The sequence below is a fragment of the Podarcis liolepis genome, assembly GCF_965112155.1.
Source record: "Podarcis liolepis genome assembly, chromosome: 2".
Lineage (NCBI taxonomy): Eukaryota > Metazoa > Chordata > Lepidosauria > Squamata > Lacertidae > Podarcis > Podarcis liolepis.
In genome coordinates, this window is record NC_139555.1 from 110,259,444 (window position 1) to 110,279,634 (window position 20,191).

At 45.0% G+C, this 20,191-nt stretch overlaps 3 protein-coding genes and 1 long non-coding RNA gene across 6 annotated transcripts in view; 2 read left to right on the plus strand and 2 right to left on the minus strand.

Annotated features, from left to right (window-relative positions):
- The window catches only part of LOC310701827 (early activation antigen CD69-like), a 98,947-nt gene that overhangs the window by 44,561 nt on the left and 34,195 nt on the right, over positions 1-20,191 (minus strand). The gene's annotated exons all lie outside the window — the stretch shown is intronic.
- LOC310701933 (killer cell lectin-like receptor subfamily B member 1B allele A) overlaps positions 1-20,191 on the plus strand; it is a 71,965-nt gene that overhangs the window by 16,283 nt on the left and 35,491 nt on the right. The window lies entirely within an intron of this gene.
- On the minus strand, positions 9,969-18,571 carry LOC310701843 (C-type lectin domain family 2 member B-like). Of its 2 annotated transcripts, none has more exons than XM_083493291.1 (7): positions 18,271-18,571; positions 16,038-16,177; positions 14,755-14,798; positions 13,653-13,739; positions 12,925-13,094; positions 11,546-11,649; positions 9,969-10,353 (listed from the first exon to the last, which is right to left on the minus strand). In XM_083493291.1, exons 1-7 carry the CDS (start codon positions 18,544-18,546, stop codon positions 10,230-10,232), a joined length of 945 nt encoding a protein of 314 aa, XP_083349417.1. In that variant the 5' UTR covers positions 18,547-18,571; the 3' UTR covers positions 9,969-10,229. The 2 variants fall into 2 exon arrangements, with proteins under 2 accessions (XP_083349417.1, XP_083349418.1); XM_083493292.1 differs by lacking the exon at positions 16,038-16,177 and adding an exon at positions 17,529-17,661 and having other exon boundaries at positions 18,271-18,419.
- LOC310702154 lies at positions 14,550-16,128 on the plus strand. Its single transcript, XR_014523302.1, has 2 exons — positions 14,550-14,810; positions 15,148-16,128. It is a non-coding gene; the product is annotated as an uncharacterized lncRNA (long non-coding RNA).

The window sequence follows — 20,191 nt, forward strand, 5'->3', positions numbered from 1 at the left end:
ATTTCCATAGTGAATTGTATTTTGGGGTGTAGGCTGTTGAGATGTGTGAGGAAGCTATCTAGTTTTTCTTTCCCGTGTGGCCAAATTACAAAGGTGTCGTCAACATATCTGAGCCAAAGTTTGGGTTTGTGTTCTGACTTGTCTAAAGCATTGGTTTCAAAGTGTTCCATGTACAGATTTGCGATGACCGGTGAGAGGGGTGATCCCATAGGTGCTCCTTCTATCTGTTTGTATCTTTGTCCATTGTGGATGAAGTACGTGTTGGTTAGGCAGTGGTTGGTCAGGTCCAGGATGTATTCGGGGGGATTGTATTTGTTTTGAATGGCTGTCAAGGCTTCATTAATGGGCACTTGTGTGAAGAGAGATACAACATCGAAGCTCACAAGTAGGTCATCGGGATGTAGGTTTTGCTTCTTTATTGTTTCTATGAACTGGAAGGAGTTTGTAACGTGTGAAGAGATGGATTCTGCATAGGGCTGAAGTTGCTTAGCGAGAAATTTAGCGAGATTTTGTAGAGGTGAGCCTATGGAGCTGACTATTGGTCTGAGTGGTGTTCCTTCTTTGTGTATCTTGGGGAGGCCGTAGAGTTTGGGGCATCTGGATGATTTTTCTCTGGGGATGATTCTTAGCTGGATTTCTTCACTGATAGGAGAGGCTTTTATTTTGGATTTGGTGGTTTTTTCCAGATAGGTGGTGGGATCTGTTTTTATAGGTTGGTAGGTAGGGTCTTGGAGTAGATTTGATAGTTTTGCTTGGTAGTCCGATGTGTTCATCACAACAGTGGCATTACCTTTGTCTGCTGGGAGAATGATTATGTTGTTGTCTTTCCTCAGGTTGGTGAGTGCTTTCTGTTCTTCTTTGTGTAAATTGCTTCTGGGTGGTTTGCTGGAGCAGAGGATGTTGGTGACTTCAAGTCTGATTTTATTGGCTTCATCTGGGTTGATTTTGGTTAGGCTAGCTTCGACTCCGCATATGATGTTTTCCGTGGGGATGCGTCTCGGGGTAACTGCAAAGTTGAAACCTTTGGAGAGTACTTTGGTTTCAGTTGAGGTGAGGATCCTGTCTGATATGTTATGTACTGTTTGTTTCATGGGTTGTTGTGGAGGGTGGCTGGGCTTCTGGCGTCTCTCTAGTTTGTGGAGTTTGTTGGTGTGTGTGTCTGTCTTATGTGAGGTCTCAGTTTCAGCTCTCCAGACGGCTAGTTGTTTGCATTTGTCCCAGAGTGCAGGGTGGATTTTGTTACAGAGTTTGAGGTGAAGAGTGAGCAGATCTTTGTTGGTTTGGTTTAGTAGGTATCTTTTCTTATGTAGTTCGTTTCTGATTAGGGATAGTTCAGTTCGTTTCAGGATCCTTTCGGTAGCTGGGGTTTTAGAGTGGAATTTAAGTTGGAAGCATGTGGGAATTAAGTTGTTGTCTCGGCAGTTGCGTAGGAACAAGAGATCACATAAGATGGTGGCTCTTCGGATTTCTAGTTTCTCGTAGGTTCTTGTCAGCTGGAAGGTTTCCTCCCCGTAGAGGTGAGATATTTGTTTTCGTAGATTTTCACGGGTACAGGAATGCAGGTTTTGGTGTCCTCGGGTGTCTTCCCGTGTAAAAGTTGGGGTGTCTAGGCGACGTTTCGACGAGGTCTCACTCGTCATCTTCAGGCTGGTGCTTTCGGCTTCTTGTTACTGGAACAGAGCGGGATCTCAGTGTTTGAGTTCCTATAAATACTGTAGAGGGGTGTGGTGTATTGCCTCAAAAGTTCTGGGCAGAGGGGAAGTTCCCAGGCTAGTGTTCTTTTCTTCTTTTGTTCCTTAATTACTTGAGGGATATCTTGAGTGATTTCTTGAGTGATATTCTGAGTACCACTTAGGTGGGTCATTAGGTGTGGATTAGTTGCTAAAGCCTTCGTGTCTTGACCTCTTGAATTTGTGAAGAGTTTTTCTGGGAAGATGGCTGTACTGCACTTAGTTGTGCTCTGGCTTGGCTTCGTGTATAGGGGCGAGCTGTGGTTTTGTGCCCTGTGCCAGCCAGATCTGTGTAGGGATTGCAGGGGGGTGCAGCATCCGGAGGTGCCACTATGGTTTGGTTACTGGATGGTGTCTGTAATTTATCTGTGGAGAGGGTCTGGGTTTGGGTCTGGTGTGGTTGATTGGTGGTGGCGTTCTGTGTGCCTCTGGATCTGGTGTCGGTTTTTGTGGGGAGGGCTAATTTCCAGATGTCTGGCAGGCGGGACGTGTCGTCACGCTTGTTCATGTTGTGAGGGTGTTTCTCTATCTCGATGGCTTCCATGATTATTCTCTTGTGGTGATGTTCCATGTTAAAGAGCAATTTGGAATCTGCAAAATTAATTTCGTGTCCTGTTTCTTTCATGTGTTGGAAAAGAGAGGAAGATTTTTCTTCTTTTTTGACGGCATTCTTGTGTTCTGCGATACGTGCATTTATTCGTCTGTTTGTTTGTCCAATGTACGTGGCTGGGCAGACTTTGCAGGGTATTTCATAGACCCCTTGGTTTTCCAACTGGATTTTATCTTTGGGGTTTCTGAGGATATTGGCTATTTTTTGGTTGGTGCAAAAGGCTGTTTTGATATTGTGTTTATGGAGGATTTTGCTAATTTTATCTGTAGTGCCCTTGATATAAGGAAGGAGGGCCATGCCATTGTTTTCTTCTGTGTCTTGGTTTTTGGGGGGTGTTTCTTTTTGGATTAGCTTCGTAACCCTGTTTTGCTGGTATCCATTGGCGATTAACACATTTGAGAGATTCTGTAACTCAGTTGTCAAGTGGTCTTTGTCAGCCAGGCGTTTGGTTCTGGAGATAAGGGTCTTGGCTACGGAGTTTATTTGTGCAGGGTGGTGGTGTGATTGAGCATGTAAGTAGCGGTTGGTGTGTGTTTTTTTCCGGTAGATAGTGTGTCCTAGGGAGCCATCAGGTTTTTTGTAGATTAGGACGTCAAGGAAGGGAAGCTGGTTGTTGGCTTCTATTTCCATAGTGAATTGTATTTTGGGGTGTAGGCTGTTGAGATGTGTGAGGAAGCTATCTAGTTTTTCTTTCCCGTGTGGCCAAATTACAAAGGTGTCGTCAACATATCTGAGCCAAAGTTTGGGTTTGTGTTCTGACTTGTCTAAAGCATTGGTTTCAAAGTGTTCCATGTACAGATTTGCGATGACCGGTGAGAGGGGTGATCCCATAGGTGCTCCTTCTATCTGTTTGTATCTTTGTCCATTGTGGATGAAGTACGTGTTGGTTAGGCAGTGGTTGGTCAGGTCCAGGATGTATTCGGGGGGATTGTATTTGTTTTGAATGGCTGTCAAGGCTTCATTAATGGGCACTTGTGTGAAGAGAGATACAACATCGAAGCTCACAAGTAGGTCATCGGGATGTAGGTTTTGCTTCTTTATTGTTTCTATGAACTGGAAGGAGTTTGTAACGTGTGAAGAGATGGATTCTGCATAGGGCTGAAGTTGCTTAGCGAGAAATTTAGCGAGATTTTGTAGAGGTGAGCCTATGGAGCTGACTATTGGTCTGAGTGGTGTTCCTTCTTTGTGTATCTTGGGGAGGCCGTAGAGTTTGGGGCATCTGGATGATTTTTCTCTGGGGATGATTCTTAGCTGGATTTCTTCACTGATAGGAGAGGCTTTTATTTTGGATTTGGTGGTTTTTTCCAGATAGGTTTTTTCCAAAAAGAAACACCCCCCAAAAACCAAGACACAGAAGAAAACAATGGCATGGCCCTCCTTCCTTATATCAAGGGCACTACAGATAAAATTAGCAAAATCCTCCATAAACACAATATCAAAACAGCCTTTTGCACCAACCAAAAAATAGCCAATATCCTCAGAAACCCCAAAGATAAAATCCAGTTGGAAAACCAAGGGGTCTATGAAATACCCTGCAAAGTCTGCCCAGCCACGTACATTGGACAAACAAACAGACGAATAAATGCACGTATCGCAGAACACAAGAATGCCGTCAAAAAAGAAGAAAAATCTTCCTCTCTTTTCCAACACATGAAAGAAACAGGACACGAAATTAATTTTGCAGATTCCAAATTGCTCTTTAACATGGAACATCACCACAAGAGAATAATCATGGAAGCCATCGAGATAGAGAAACACCCTCACAACATGAACAAGCGTGACGACACGTCCCGCCTGCCAGACATCTGGAAATTAGCCCTCCCCACAAAAACCGACACCAGATCCAGAGGCACACAGAACGCCACCACCAATCAACCACACCAGACCCAAACCCAGACCCTCTCCACAGATAAATTACAGACACCATCCAGTAACCAAACCATAGTGGCACCTCCGGATGCTGCACCCCCCTGCAATCCCTACACAGATCTGGCTGGCACAGGGCACAAAACCACAGCTCGCCCCTATACACGAAGCCAAGCCAGAGCACAACTAAGTGCAGTACAGCCATCTTCCCAGAAAAACTCTTCACAAATTCAAGAGGTCAAGACACGAAGGCTTTAGCAACTAATCCACACCTAATGACCCACCTAAGTGGTACTCAGAATATCACTCAAGAAATCACTCAAGATATCCCTCAAGTAATTAAGGAACAAAAGAAGAAAAGAACACTAGCCTGGGAACTTCCCCTCTGCCCAGAACTTTTGAGGCAATACACCACACCCCTCTACAGTATTTATAGGAACTCAAACACTGAGATCCCGCTCTGTTCCAGTAACAAGAAGCCGAAAGCACCAGCCTGAAGATGACGAGTGAGACCTCGTCGAAACGTCGCCTAGACACCCCAACTTTTACACGGGAAGACACCCGAGGACACCAAAACCTGCATTCCTGTACCCGTGAAAATCTACGAAAACAAATATCTCACCTCTACGGGGAGGAAACCTTCCAGCTGACAAGAACCTACGAGAAACTAGAAATCCGAAGAGCCACCATCTTATGTGATCTCTTGTTCCTACGCAACTGCCGAGACAACAACTTAATTCCCACATGCTTCCAACTTAAATTCCACTCTAAAACCCCAGCTACCGAAAGGATCCTGAAACGAACTGAACTATCCCTAATCAGAAACGAACTACATAAGAAAAGATACCTACTAAACCAAACCAACAAAGATCTGCTCACTCTTCACCTCAAACTCTGTAACAAAATCCACCCTGCACTCTGGGACAAATGCAAACAACTAGCCGTCTGGAGAGCTGAAACTGAGACCTCACATAAGACAGACACACACACCAACAAACTCCACAAACTAGAGAGACGCCAGAAGCCCAGCCACCCTCCACAACAACCCATGAAACAAACAGTACATAACATATCAGACAGGATCCTCACCTCAACTGAAACCAAAGTACTCTCCAAAGGTTTCAACTTTGCAGTTACCCCGAGACGCATCCCCACGGAAAACATCATATGCGGAGTCGAAGCTAGCCTAACCAAAATCAACCCAGATGAAGCCAATAAAATCAGACTTGAAGTCACCAACATCCTCTGCTCCAGCAAACCACCCAGAAGCAATTTACACAAAGAAGAACAGAAAGCACTCACCAACCTGAGGAAAGACAACAACATAATCATTCTCCCAGCAGACAAAGGTAATGCCACTGTTGTGATGAACACATCGGACTACCAAGCAAAACTATCAAATCTACTCCAAGACCCTACCTACCAACCTATAAAAACAGATCCCACCACCTATCTGGAAAAAACCACCAAATCCAAAATAAAAGCCTCTCCTATCAGTGAAGAAATCCAGCTAAGAATCATCCCCAGAGAAAAATCATCCAGATGCCCCAAACTCTACGGCCTCCCCAAGATACACAAAGAAGGAACACCACTCAGACCAATAGTCAGCTCCATAGGCTCACCTCTACAAAATCTCGCTAAATTTCTCGCTAAGCAACTTCAGCCCTATGCAGAATCCATCTCTTCACACGTTACAAACTCCTTCCAGTTCATAGAAACAATAAAGAAGCAAAACCTACATCCCGATGACCTACTTGTGAGCTTCGATGTTGTATCTCTCTTCACACAAGTGCCCATTAATGAAGCCTTGACAGCCATTCAAAACAAATACAATCCCCCCGAATACATCCTGGACCTGACCAACCACTGCCTAACCAACACGTACTTCATCCACAATGGACAAAGATACAAACAGATAGAAGGAGCACCTATGGGATCACCCCTCTCACCGGTCATCGCAAATCTGTACATGGAACACTTTGAAACCAATGCTTTAGACAAGTCAGAACACAAACCCAAACTTTGGCTCAGATATGTTGACGACACCTTTGTAATTTGGCCACACGGGAAAGAAAAACTAGATAGCTTCCTCACACATCTCAACAGCCTACACCCCAAAATACAATTCACTATGGAAATAGAAGCCAACAACCAGCTTCCCTTCCTTGACGTCCTAATCTACAAAAAACCTGATGGCTCCCTAGGACACACTATCTACCGGAAAAAAACACACACCAACCGCTACTTACATGCTCAATCACACCACCACCCTGCACAAATAAACTCCGTAGCCAAGACCCTTATCTCCAGAACCAAACGCCTGGCTGACAAAGACCACTTGACAACTGAGTTACAGAATCTCTCAAATGTGTTAATCGCCAATGGATACCAGCAAAACAGGGTTACGAAGCTAATCCAAAAAGAAACACCCCCCAAAAACCAAGACACAGAAGAAAACAATGGCATGGCCCTCCTTCCTTATATCAAGGGCACTACAGATAAAATTAGCAAAATCCTCCATAAACACAATATCAAAACAGCCTTTTGCACCAACCAAAAAATAGCCAATATCCTCAGAAACCCCAAAGATAAAATCCAGTTGGAAAACCAAGGGGTCTATGAAATACCCTGCAAAGTCTGCCCAGCCACGTACATTGGACAAACAAACAGACGAATAAATGCACGTATCGCAGAACACAAGAATGCCGTCAAAAAAGAAGAAAAATCTTCCTCTCTTTTCCAACACATGAAAGAAACAGGACACGAAATTAATTTTGCAGATTCCAAATTGCTCTTTAACATGGAACATCACCACAAGAGAATAATCATGGAAGCCATCGAGATAGAGAAACACCCTCACAACATGAACAAGCGTGACGACACGTCCCGCCTGCCAGACATCTGGAAATTAGCCCTCCCCACAAAAACCGACACCAGATCCAGAGGCACACAGAACGCCACCACCAATCAACCACACCAGACCCAAACCCAGACCCTCTCCACAGATAAATTACAGACACCATCCAGTAACCAAACCATAGTGGCACCTCCGGATGCTGCACCCCCCTGCAATCCCTACACAGATCTGGCTGGCACAGGGCACAAAACCACAGCTCGCCCCTATACACGAAGCCAAGCCAGAGCACAACTAAGTGCAGTACAGCCATCTTCCCAGAAAAACTCTTCACAAATTCAAGAGGTCAAGACACGAAGGCTTTAGCAACTAATCCACACCTAATGACCCACCTAAGTGGTACTCAGAATATCACTCAAGAAATCACTCAAGATATCCCTCAAGTAATTAAGGAACAAAAGAAGAAAAGAACACTAGCCTGGGAACTTCCCCTCTGCCCAGAACTTTTGAGGCAATACACCACACCCCTCTACAGTATTTATAGGAACTCAAACACTGAGATCCCGCTCTGTTCCAGTAACAAGAAGCCGAAAGCACCAGCCTGAAGATGACGAGTGAGACCTCGTCGAAACGTCGCCTAGACACCCCAACTTTTACACGGGAAGACACCCGAGGACACCAAAACCTGCATATATATATATATATATATATATAATAACCAAAAACACACAAAAAATATGTTTTCTCATCTTATTCAGTTTTTTGGACTTCCATCAACCACATCTGAAGATTTTTCAATCCTTATCACTTATGAAATCCTTATCTGCATTTCAATAATTTTACTATTACTTTTAATAGTCCTTCACTCATAATTCTCTTCATACTTTTCTCTGCAATATTTCACATAGTCCTCCTTACAAAACTTCTTGCAATCCTACTCGCGTAATCTGTTGATTACAATTGCTTTTCGGATAGTTCACATATTGACTCCAGCCCTCTGAGAATCTCTGATCCCGCAGGTTTCCAATCCTTCCTGTCATCTTGCCTAATTCTGCATAGTCCAGTAATTTCGTCTGCCATTTCTATTTCCTTGGTAATTGTTCTTGTTTCCATTTCTGTGCCAATAGTACTCTTGCTCCCTCTGCTATTGCAACCTGCAGAGAAGCAGCAGGATGGAGAGACGATGATGGAAGGGAGAAGAAGGGAAGCAGACAGAGAGACACACAAGCAGAACAGAAAGCAGAACAGAAAGGCTAGCCTGCTCCTTCCTTCTCACCACGACCCCTGTTTTTTTTAGTGTGTACACCCAGTGTGGTGTAGTGGTTAAGTGGTGTAATGGTTCAGAGCGGTAGACTCATAATCTGGGGAACTGGGTTCGCTTCCCCGCTCCTCCACATGCAGCTGCTGGGTGACCTTGGGCTAGTCACAATTCTCGGAAGTCTCTCAGCCTCACTCACCTCACAGGGTTTTGTTGTGGGGGAGGAAGGGAAAGGAGAATGCTAGCCTCTTTGAGACTCCTTCGGGTAGTGATAAAGTGGGATATCAAATCCAAACTACTACTACTACTACCCTCCTCCTCCTCCTCCTCCTCCTCCTCCTCCTCCTCCTCTTCTTCTTCTTCTTCTTCTTCTTCTTCTTCTTCTTCTTCCCATCAGCACACTAGCCACTGCATTCTGCACCAGCTGAAGCTTCTGCACCAGGCCCAAAGGCAAACCTCCCATAGAGCACATTTCTGTGATCTAGTCTTGAAATTACCAATGTGTGGACTACAGTGGCCATGCAATCCCAATTCTGATATGGCTACAGCCAGTGTATCAGACAAAGCTGGTAAAAGGCACTCACAACAACAGAGGTTGCTTGAGCCTCTCATGGCAAAGATGCACCCAGGAGTAAGGCAAAGGTAAAGGGACCCCTGACCATTAGGTCCAGTCAGACTCTGGAGTTGCAGTGCTCATCTCGCTTTATTGGCCGAGGGAGCTTTCGGGTCATGTGGCCAGCATGACTAAGCCGCTTCTGGCGAACCAGAGCAGTGCACGGAAATGGCACGGAAATGCCATTTACTTGCACTTTGACGTGTTTTTGAACTGCTAGGTTGGCAGGAGCAGGGACCGAGCAACGGAAGCTCACCTTGTCACGGGGATTCGAACTGCCGACCTTCTGATTGGCAAGTCCTAGGCTCTGTGGTTTAACCCACAGTGCCACCCGCGTCCCTTGCACCCAGGAGTACCCACAAGTTATTTACAGGCAACAACCATTTCCCGCATGTTCAAAGCACACATGCATCGCTGTAGACCCAGAAGTGAAGGAAAAGGGGTGGAATGGGGTTGGGGCATAGCGGGGAGGGGTGGGCTTACATGTGCTCCACCATTGCGTGCGATGACCCAGAATGCAGCCCCCACCAAAACGGGGGTTGCCATCTGTCACAGCTGCTTTAGTTGAGATTACCGCATTGTAGGGGGTTGAACCCTTGCAAGTACCTTCCAACTCTTTGATTCCCAGGGCTTCCGCAGCCTCTCCCGATACAGAACTTAGGGAGCTACATGTCATTAGAGTGCTGATGGCACCATATGCCAGAACTCCCAATGGCTTCATATTAAGTAGAACTGGAGGCAGAAAGTGCCCTACAGAACCCAATAGCACAAATAGCACAAATGCCAGGGGTTCAAAGAGCACTATCTCAATGCTACTCTCTGGACTAGACCACACATAGGAATGGAACCACTTGTTCCCAGGGGTCCGTCTGTTTGCACATATGTGTCAATGGTATGTCTAAATCCACATATGTGTATAGACTTGACATACACTCTCGAGAGGAATGGAGCCTTTTGCATGGGGTCAGTATATGCGTCCATTTAAAATGTGTGCATGCCTTTAACACTTTTGCCGAATCAAGAATTTGTCATATGAGGAAGTTGTAAGGATTTGGTTTATTACATGGAAATGCACACTTGATTTTCTTCTTTCACCTCCAACTAAAGACTCAAGACAACAGCATAATTAAGCCAAGTTGGCCATTCTCTGTTTCAAAGAGAGGAAAAGCTGCCCTTGATGGAGACTTGGAAAATTTAGTTGGTCCAAAAATGCAGAGACCAGATTACTGGCTGGAGTTGTCATTTGGATCTCCTATGTTGCCTGTTCACCCCAGTGGATCTTGGGTTAGGATGGCGCCCTAACTTCTGCTCCTTGTATAAGTATCAGGCTGGCTACAGATCCAGTTTCTTGCTACCTGACAATCTGACACGACAATGTCAGTGCTCAGAAATGCACACTCTCCGTCTTCTTTCAGCTCCAACCTGCAGCAAAAGAACCAAGAAAACAGGATCAAGCCAAGGGGGCTATTCTCTGTTTCACAGAAAAAGGAAAGTGTCCGAAATGACATATCTCAGAGCACAGATGTATTGTACTTCTGTCTGTGCTCATAGGAACCTTAAGACTGACTACAGTGGTCCCTCTTTAGTGATAAGAGGTAGGGCCTCCTTGGTGCTGGCACCAGCTGTTAGAGAATTCTCTCCCGGTTGTCTATTATGGAATTTTTAAAACATTTTTTTCAATATCCATCTAAAAATGGGAAAGTATGTTAACAAGGTCCTCCATCTTCCCATTTTAAATGGACATATTTATAAAATCACAGATATTCCTCACTTAATCTTGCCTACTTTTTAATAAACAATTAAGCATTATGTTTTGCCCTGATTACAGTGTTGCTGTGGTTCTACTTGTAATAGGTTTCTAGTGCTATTTTTATTTTGTGTATGTAAGCTTCTGCAATGAGCTGGTGAAAGTTGTGCTAGAACTCATTACAAATAATAAAAAATATATTTTGCTAACTCTCTGTGTTTACTTCATATCTACACAACATACAGTGGGGCCTCGCAAGACGAAATTAATCCGTTCTGCGAGTCTCTTCGTCTTGCGGTTTTTTCATCTTGCGAAGCACAGCTATTAGCGGCTTAGCGGCTATTAGCGGCTTAGCGGCTATTAACGGCTTAGCGACTTTAAGAAAAAGGAAACAAACTCACAAGAACTCGCAAGACATTTCGTCTTGCGAAGCAAGCCCATAGGGAAATTTGTCTTGCGGAATGACTCAAAAAACGGAAAACCCTTTCGTCTAGCGAGTTTTTCGTCTTGCGAGGCATTCATCTTGCGGGGCACCACTGTACTTCTCTTCTCTGCATGGTCAGGGCTAGTTTGATCTTTCCAAGGCAGAAAACATGAACTCTTCCTTCTTCATTCACAAACCTATTCTGTTGGTTGTTCCACAAGATTCCCCCACACCCACCCATCACAATTTTGATCCCAACCCTCCCTAACCCCATCCCTTTGTGGTACATTAATCTGAGAATTGGGTTAACATCTAATAATCTCTAAGAAATATTATAACCATGTACAAATGTGGAAGAATGGCAGATCTGTCTCTAGGAAGTTGTCAGGCTACTTGTTGGTTTCCATCCCAGAGTCCAGACACTGAAGACAACAAGGACTCACATGTTCTTGAATTCTTGCCCATTTCCCCATTTCCAGGTTTGTCCAGAGACCTTCCTCAGACCAATCCAGTGACCAGTGTCCCTGATGTAGCGCAGAATGAATGCCTTAAAGCCACACAAAATTCAGATTTAGAACTGCTGTCTTCAAAGAAATCCCTTCTTATCCCTCTGTGTTGATGTGATTCTATGATTCTGTAGTGGAGCTGATCTTAGTTGGCTGCCTATACAGCAGCAGCATGGGGTGGGTGATGTGGTGGCCGCACTCTGTATTTGCCAGGATGAGAATGGGGCAGGGCAGCTGCAAAGACAGACCTCTTCACTGCTTTGCAGGCCCCATCCCAGCAAAGGGACTGCTGTTTCTGGGAAGATGATGATGATGATGATAATTTATACCCCGCCCATGTGGCTCGGGTTCCCCAGCCACTCTGAGCGGCTTCCAACAAAATATTAAAATACAATAATCCATCAAATATTAAAAGCTTCCCTAAACAGGGCTGCCTTCAGATGTCGTCTAAAAGTCAGATAGTTGTTTATTTCTTTGGCATCTGGTGGGAGGGCATTCCACAGGGTGGGCACCACTACCGAGAAGGCCCTCTGCCTGGTTCCCCATAACTTCGCTTCTCACAGCGAGGGAACCGCCAGAAGGGCCTCGATGCTGGACCTTAGTGTCCGGGTTGAACGATGGGGGTGGAGATGCTCCTTCAGGTATACTGGGCCGAGGCCGCTTAGGGCTTTAAAGGTCAGCACCGCCTTAATAAATATATTTTTTTTAAAAAAAATAAAGGTCAGCACCAGCCCTTTGAATTGTCACCATTGCCAGTCTTCCCTCTCTAGCACCAGTGCTGAGCTTAAATAATTACAGTGGTACCTCAGGTTAAGAACTTAATTCGTTCTGGAGGTCCGTTCTTAACCTGAAACTGTTCTTAACCTGAGGTACCACTTTAGCTAATGGGGCCTCCCGCTGCCGCCGCACGATTTCTGTTCTCATCCTGAGGTAAAGTTCTTAACCCGAGGTACTATTTCTGGGTTAGCAGAATCTGTAACCTGAGGTGTTTGTAACCCGAGGTATCACTGTACATGGATTCTGTATTACCATCAGCCCTGCTCACTGTAATACTTGTTTAAACATTTATCTACATCATAGGTGACCCAACGACATCCTAGTCTTTTGTCACCTTTCCAAAATCCTGCATATCAATATATTTGAAAACATGGCAAAGAAAATGGTTCCCTGGGGGCTGAGATGGAGAATTTGCTCATGTCCCAAGTTATGACGATTCAAGATGAATCAAGAGTTGACTTTGTGTTTCTGTCAGGGCTGTATAGCAGTAATTCCCTCACAGACTTAATAGCCTCTCAAATGTCATTGGTTGGACGTACCTTTTCTTGCTCACTGTCAATCACAGCCAGGGCGGAATTATGTGAATCACAAAATATCTGACCGGAAGCCCAATCTCCTTTTTCCTCTGAGAAAAAGTAGCATTTTCCCTCATAGTTGATCCACAAAGCTGGACAGGCTCGAACAGATGGCACCTCATAGTATGGCTGTGCTGCAAACGTAAGAGAAAGAAAACTCTCCTCTGAACTTGCCTACATTATTATTATTATTATTATTATTATTATTATTATTATTATTATTAGTTTAAGATTACCAATGCTAAAATATGAGTAGATAGGATCATAAAATGATGAATATTCGTGCAGAATTCCACCCCCCTTACATTCACACCTGGCCCAAGACATTTTGCCACCTGAGGCAAACTACAAAATGGTGTGTCCCTTCCTAACAGGGAAGAAGGGGTGAGTGAAGATATACATCAGGAACAAGCAGGGAGGGAAATCAAATCAACCTCACCTGGCGGTTGAAGTGGGAATCAAAGGCCCGTTGTGATGGGGAAAGGGATCTGAATCATGCCAGGAGACCCAAGACCTTGCCATTTCTTCCCTAGGGTAGCTGAGCAGGGATTTCTGTGGTTGCTGTGGGTAGAACATTGGCATCACCACTTGGCAGACCTAGCACTGGCACTCACCAGCAGCAGGGGGCAATGGCCAGCGGGCAGAGGCCTAGAACAAAGCACTAAAAAATAATGATAATTCAGAAAACTCACCTACAAGCCAAACTATGCAGAGGATGATTATGCAGAGGATGATTACAGCTATGATAATAGTTCTTTGGTTTACATGCTGTCGATTCTCTGAAAGGAAATAAAACAGACAAATGAGGAGGGCCGTGCTAATGCCTAAAATGGGGCAAGGAGAATATATAATTTATTTTATCTCAGTGGCATTTTGCAGTTCTGGTCATAGGAACAAAATGAACAAATTTGGGGAGGGGGGAACTACCAAACTGTAAGAAAACGAGGGAAAGTGCAAATGCACAGAAGTACGCTTGATTTAACCTAACAGCACGGCCGGCCCTACTGTTAGGCAGCCAGTTTTGGATATCATGAGAGAGGGTGCAAATTATTCATCACTGAATGTATTATTGTTGCTGTTATTTTTGCTGCTCTGCCTCAGGCACCAAACATGTTTCCATCTGATTCCCCCCTCCCCCCCTCTATGACACTACATAAGCCAGGGCTTTTTTTTTGCTTTTGAAATGTTAAACAGTTCTGTGATATCTTCTGGTTTCTTAGCTTTCTCCCCATCTTGTGTAGAAAAATCACAGATGATTGGGCATAAAAGCATGCATATTCATGGTGTCCCGTCCCCCCGCCCTGGTGCTGGAATGTGACAGCTCTGGTAAATCAAAAGTGGCTTCTTGCTGGTCTTCCCCACTCAAATGTTCTCCTGCCCGGACCTCTTTTGAAGATGGACAGAGCAGCAGTGTAATCAGCCTGCTCCTCTATCATGCGCTATTTTTTTAAAAAAAAACTTGATATAGATATACAGTGGTACCTCGGGTTAAGAACTTAATTCGTTCTGGAGGTCCGTTCTTAACCTGAAACTGTTCTTAACCTGAAGCAACACTTTAGCTAAGGGGCCTGCTGCTGCCACCGCGCCACCAGAGGACGATTTCTGTTCTCATCCTGAAGCAAAGTTCTTAACCTGAAGCACTATTTCTGGGTTAGCGGAGTCTGTAACCTGAAGCATATGTAACCCGAGGTACCACTGTAATATCCTCCAATATTCAATAGTATATTGAGGTCCCCTATTCAGTAGTATTTTGTTTCCAGTGTCTCACAACGTCGTAAGGCCTTTCATACTCACCTTGCATGGCAGGTCCTTCATGCGCTCTTGCTTCGGGATGATTCCTTAAACCAGGGGTCTGTAACCTTTAAGACAAAAAGAGCCACTTGGACCTGTTTCCGAAGAAAAAAAACCTGGGAGCCGCAAAACCATTGTGACATTTAAAGCATGCGCGCCGCTGCCCTCCGATCTGACAGCGGCCGGGAAGGTGACGTCGGGACGGTGCGTGACTAACGCACGCACCGCCCCATGCGACGTCACAGCCAGTACAGCGCCTGCCACAGTGGGGAGTGTCGGGGCGCACAATGCGCCTCCTCCCCTCGCTAGTATCCACCCTGGAGCCGCGGCAAAGGTGTAAAAGAGCCACATGTGGCTCCGGAGCCGCGGGTTGCAGACCCCTGCCTTAAACAAAAGAACATGCTTGATTGGATTGTGGGTCTTTCTAATCTATCCGCATTGCTCTTATTATTCCTTGCACTCCTTTGTTGTTTGGTGGTCCCACTGGATCTCCTTTGAGCTAGCCGCCGTGAAACATCTCTTTCCTGGATGCTTGCAGCTAGTTCTCAGACTCCATCACAAGTAAATGTGAAGATGTGACCCACTTTGCATTCACTCAAACTGAACTGCACTTGCCATTTTATTGCCCATTTCGCCCATCTTAAATTGCTCTGCTATTGGGTACCTTTGGAAGCGCTTTATACAGTGGTACCTCGGGTTAAGAACTTAATTCGTTCTGGAGGTCTGTTCTTAACCTGAAACTGTTCTTAACTTGAGACACCACCTTAGCTTATGGGGCCTTCCGCTGCCACTGTGCCGCCACCGCACAATTTCTATTCTCATCCTGAAGCAAAGTTCTTAACCTGAGGTACTATTTCTGGGTTAGCAGCATCTGTAACCTGAAGCGTCTGTAAACTGAGGTACCACTGTATTCTGCTTGGGGGTTGTTGTCGTTTTTTAAAACAATAAACAATGCTTTGCTGTTGTCTTCCCCTTTGCCCTCTTCCCTAACTCAACAGTCATTACTGAATAAATCCAGTAGAAATAATCCCTTGGTGGACCCCACTGCATATTTATCCCAATTTTGCTCTGTCTAGACCCTGAGAAGCAGCACCAAGGACCTTCTGGCAGTTCCGTCACTGCAAGAAGTGAAGTTACAAGGAAGCAGGCAGAGGGCCTTCTCGGTAGTGGCACCCGCCCTGTGGAACGCCCTCCCATCAGATAAGGAGATAAACAGCTAACTGACATTCAGAAGACATCTGAAGGCAGCCCTGTATAGGGAAGGTTTTTAATGTTTGATGTTTTACCGTGTTTGTATATCCTGTTGGAATCCATCCAGAGTTGCTGGGACAACCCAGTCAGATGGTCCGGGTACTAATAAAATTATGATGATGATGATTACTTTTATACTTTGTTCTTCAAATAGTAAATTGGAGGAAACCTGCTCCTGCATGAGTTCAAATGTGGGGGTATTTTTGGTAAGGGATTTTGCAAAAGTATATATATATAGAGAGAGAGAGAGAGAGCGAGAGAGAGAGTGTGTGTAATGTTTAATGGATCAGCTTTATCTACATGTTTGTTAAGAAGGATTCAGAAAGACTGTTTTAGTTTTTTGAAACTATGTTTCGTTTTCCTCTTCCTGGTTTGTTAATTTGCTTAGTAATTCTAGGTTTCGTAATGCTTTCCACAAATCTGTGTGAGATACACATTAAGTGCATGGGCTTGTGATGTCATGGTTCTCCCCCAAACATAGCATTATAAATTTGGTGTGTGTTATGCTGTATGCCAGACCCCTCTAATCCCTGGATCCTGCAAGTGTTAAAAGCTAACCAAGCCTTCTGATTCCTGGAATAGCCAAGATAGCTTCCTGGTGAGGCAATGGGGTATTAAGGGGCTTGTGCTAGATGGAAAATGAATTTTGCCACCTCCCTTAACTGACAAAGTCATTTCCGGCTCCAAGGAGATGGGGTTGCGGGCTTGCTCCACCCCACTCCCGCGCGGGGGCTGGGTTTCCCCGCGCGAGAACAGGGAATCCCCGGGCGTGTCGCTGAACCGGCCAGCCTATTGGCTGGCTGGGGAGGCGGGACCTGGCCTATTTAAGGCCAGGCACGCCCGGGGATCTCCCTCTTTCCACCTGGACCCCAGAGAGGTTTTTTCCCATCCCACCCACCCGTAGGTTTAGCTAGTCTTGGCCTTGCTATGGACTTCGGTTGGTCGCCGCAAGGGGCCTGGTAGGAATTTTTCCAAGTTGGCGCACTTCGTGCCTTTTGGTTTTTTCGCCTACCTCGTAGCAAACGTCACAACTTCTCCGGTGTTGGCGGTTAGGCATTGGCAGGGGGAATTGATACGAAAATGAGAGGGGGGGAAGGAAGCGCCATCACCTCCCCCCAAATAAAGGGGTAGTCCGGTAGAGGACTCCGGGGGGCGTTGCCTTGTCCGAAACCTACGGAGGTAAGGGCCGCCGGCACGCCCCCAAGCGGTGACACCCGTGGGGATCCTAGTTGGCGTACTTCAACAGGACACCCCACGGTTTGTGGACAACCCTCCCGGTCACCATGCCGGGTAGTCGATAGGAGCCAATGCCTAAAGCCAATACCTTTCAATTCTGTAATCAATAAAGTTGTGGCCTTTTTATGCCCATTAACCTAAAATATTGTGTCCCGTGTCTTCATTTCACAATGGGGGGGGAGTATTGCCACGCAAAACCAGAACTGAGGACAGAAAGTTGCAGTGATGTGAGTCAGAGGAAAAGCAGCAAGCTGGAGAGAGAATTGGAACAACATTTTATTTGTTTTTACCTTCTCTGGCGTGCGGCATTTCTCTGTGGCTGACCATTGTCCATTTCTTCCTTCAAGATGGCAGGACTTGGACTCTCCTGTCCAAGGTCAGGAGAGTCGGAACTGGGTGTGGCAGCCGGGCCCCAGCTGAGCTCTGATATGACGGTAGTTGGATCTTTGGTTACTATCTGGTTACTATTCAGGCTCCTTTGCTGAAAAACGTGGCTCAGCCATGGCCTTCTTCTATTTGATGTGCCCACATTCCTTCAATGTTCTTTCACAGTCTTCCCACAGTTTTTGAAACAGGCCCCCCTGCCCCCTTCTTTGACTTTTCTCCCTTCCATCCCATAATTCCACTGTTCACTACCCCTTCTCTGCAAACCACCATAAGAACAATTTCATAATCATGTAATGAAGTGACAATGCAACAGCAAATATCTTCCTATACATATATAAATGTAAGGTTTTCGTCATTCAGGCCCTGCAGCGCTGTATCACAATCCTGGATTTGGAGGAAGTCAGACTATAGCCCCCATTGGAGGATTTCTAGTGCCTCACCATGATCCTGGAGTTGCATTAAGTCAGGGAGGGGAGCAAGAGGGAAGGCAAGCTAAACAACAGCAGTTGCTGTAAATATGCTATACTGTACTTCAAACCAGCAAAGCAGTTCCACAGGGACATTAAGCAGACACTGTAGCAACACCAAATCACATTACTCTCATTCACACAATCCCACTCTTTCCCTGATTGTCTTTCTACTTACCAGTTTAGAAGCTATTCGGCTCCAGCAGCAAACTTCAGAATTGCAGGAAGTGTATGTGGAAGCTGGAAGGAAGCTGCCACCCGTTGTTTTGCTGTCCTGGGTGCTGTCAGAGTGCTCTCCTCGATATTTGTTGTCTGAGTCACTCTTCTCAGTTGTGGAAGAGAAAATGAGCAGCTGTAGAAACAGTGATAGGGAAAGACAAGCTATGTTTGCTTGAGGAAAGTGGCAGTGCAGGGTGTGGTCAAATTCCGATATGAGCTTGCTTTCACTTAACATGTTGGACTTTCTGGAACAGATGTCAAAGTCAGGTCATATGGTGTCTTTTACAGCTGCTCAAGACCTTGGCAGCAGATCAAATTCACGGTTATAAGGCATCGAAGCCATCCTTCAGAATTTGTGCTTGCAATGCAGCTTTCCTGCCAAGTTTTCTGTACAAATGCACTTATTAGGGGAAACTGTGCAAAAATGCAAATACTAGTGAAAAGAGCATACAAGAATGCATTATATAAGGGGCTTAAGACAGCTAAAAATTGTGTATTTTAGGCAAAATTGCACAGAAAGATGTGTTTATTCAGACAGATTAACAGTAAAATGCTGGTGAATTTTCAAAAGGACTTTTAAAAAATTACTAACTGATGTGTAAATGTGGAGAACTGAATTCAAGAGTGAGAAACCGAAAATGACAGATTAGCCCAACTGTTGTGTGGGGTCCCTATCTGCAATTGAATATCTAGTGTGGGCTCCCTAAAAATAAGTTGTGAACATAGTTGATGGTCCATCAACTTTCACAGCACCTTTTCAATCTTGTGCACTGGCTGCCCGTCTTGCTCCAAGCACTGATCTTTTCCCACTGTTTTATTCCATTTCGTTTTATGGAAGACAATCTTACTTGGCTACGAGTGATCGCCAAAGAAGAAGAAGAAGACCATTTTCTAACAAGGTTCTCAACAGAAGTTGAACTTGCTTTATCAAGGCACAGCACTTGACAACAATGTTTTGTGTTATTAAAAAAATGTTTAGCACTACATTGAACAACTTGCGAAGACCAAACTTACAAAGTATGGCCATTTAACAACTACTGTATGGTGTGTGTTCATGTGTGTTGAACAGGCCTCTTCCTTGGTGAAAACTTGTTTCATTTCAGCAAGTTTCCCCAATTTTAAGGTTAATTTTAACTAACTCCAATCAGTTATAATGAGTTGTAACCTTGTTGAATATTGCTTAGAAGGTGCATTGGTAAGTGGTTTATAAATGACTGAAATAAAAATAAATCATAAAGTATTTTCGTTCTTAGAAAAGAAGTCAATCAGTCAATCATTTTATTTCTTAAGACCTGGAAGAAGAACAGTGGAAACCACCTGACTAAGAGCCCCCCAGGGATAGTGCAAAGGAACAGGATTTGGATCAGGGCTCCTGGTGGTGGACAACTGGACACATCCCAGAGAAGGAGAAGACCTGGGAGGTTGTAAAGATTGGCAGCTTGGAGGATGGGAAAAAGGAGGAAACAAGCTGGTGTCTCAGCGCAGAGCAAAGACAGGTGTCAGACTTAGCAGCAGTGTTTCTGCTGGAAGCCTGGCAGCACCTCCCACTCCCAAGGCATGGTGTTTGCTCCACATAACAGAGCACCACAAATCCAACTCAGTGGTGTAACACTGGAAAATGTTGATCACTTCTCCTACCTAGACAGTTATCTTTTCACAAGGGCCAACACTGATGCCGAAATCCAGCATCGCCTGAGCTCTGTGAGTGGGGCTTTCTCCCAATTGCTTGTTTACAAAGCTATTGTACTACCAACCTGACTATATGCTTCTGAAACATGGACCACTTACAAACGCCATCTCCAACTCCTCAAAAGATTCCATCAATGGTGTTTCTGAAAATTTTTACACATCAATTGGAAAGACAGGCGAACTAATATCAG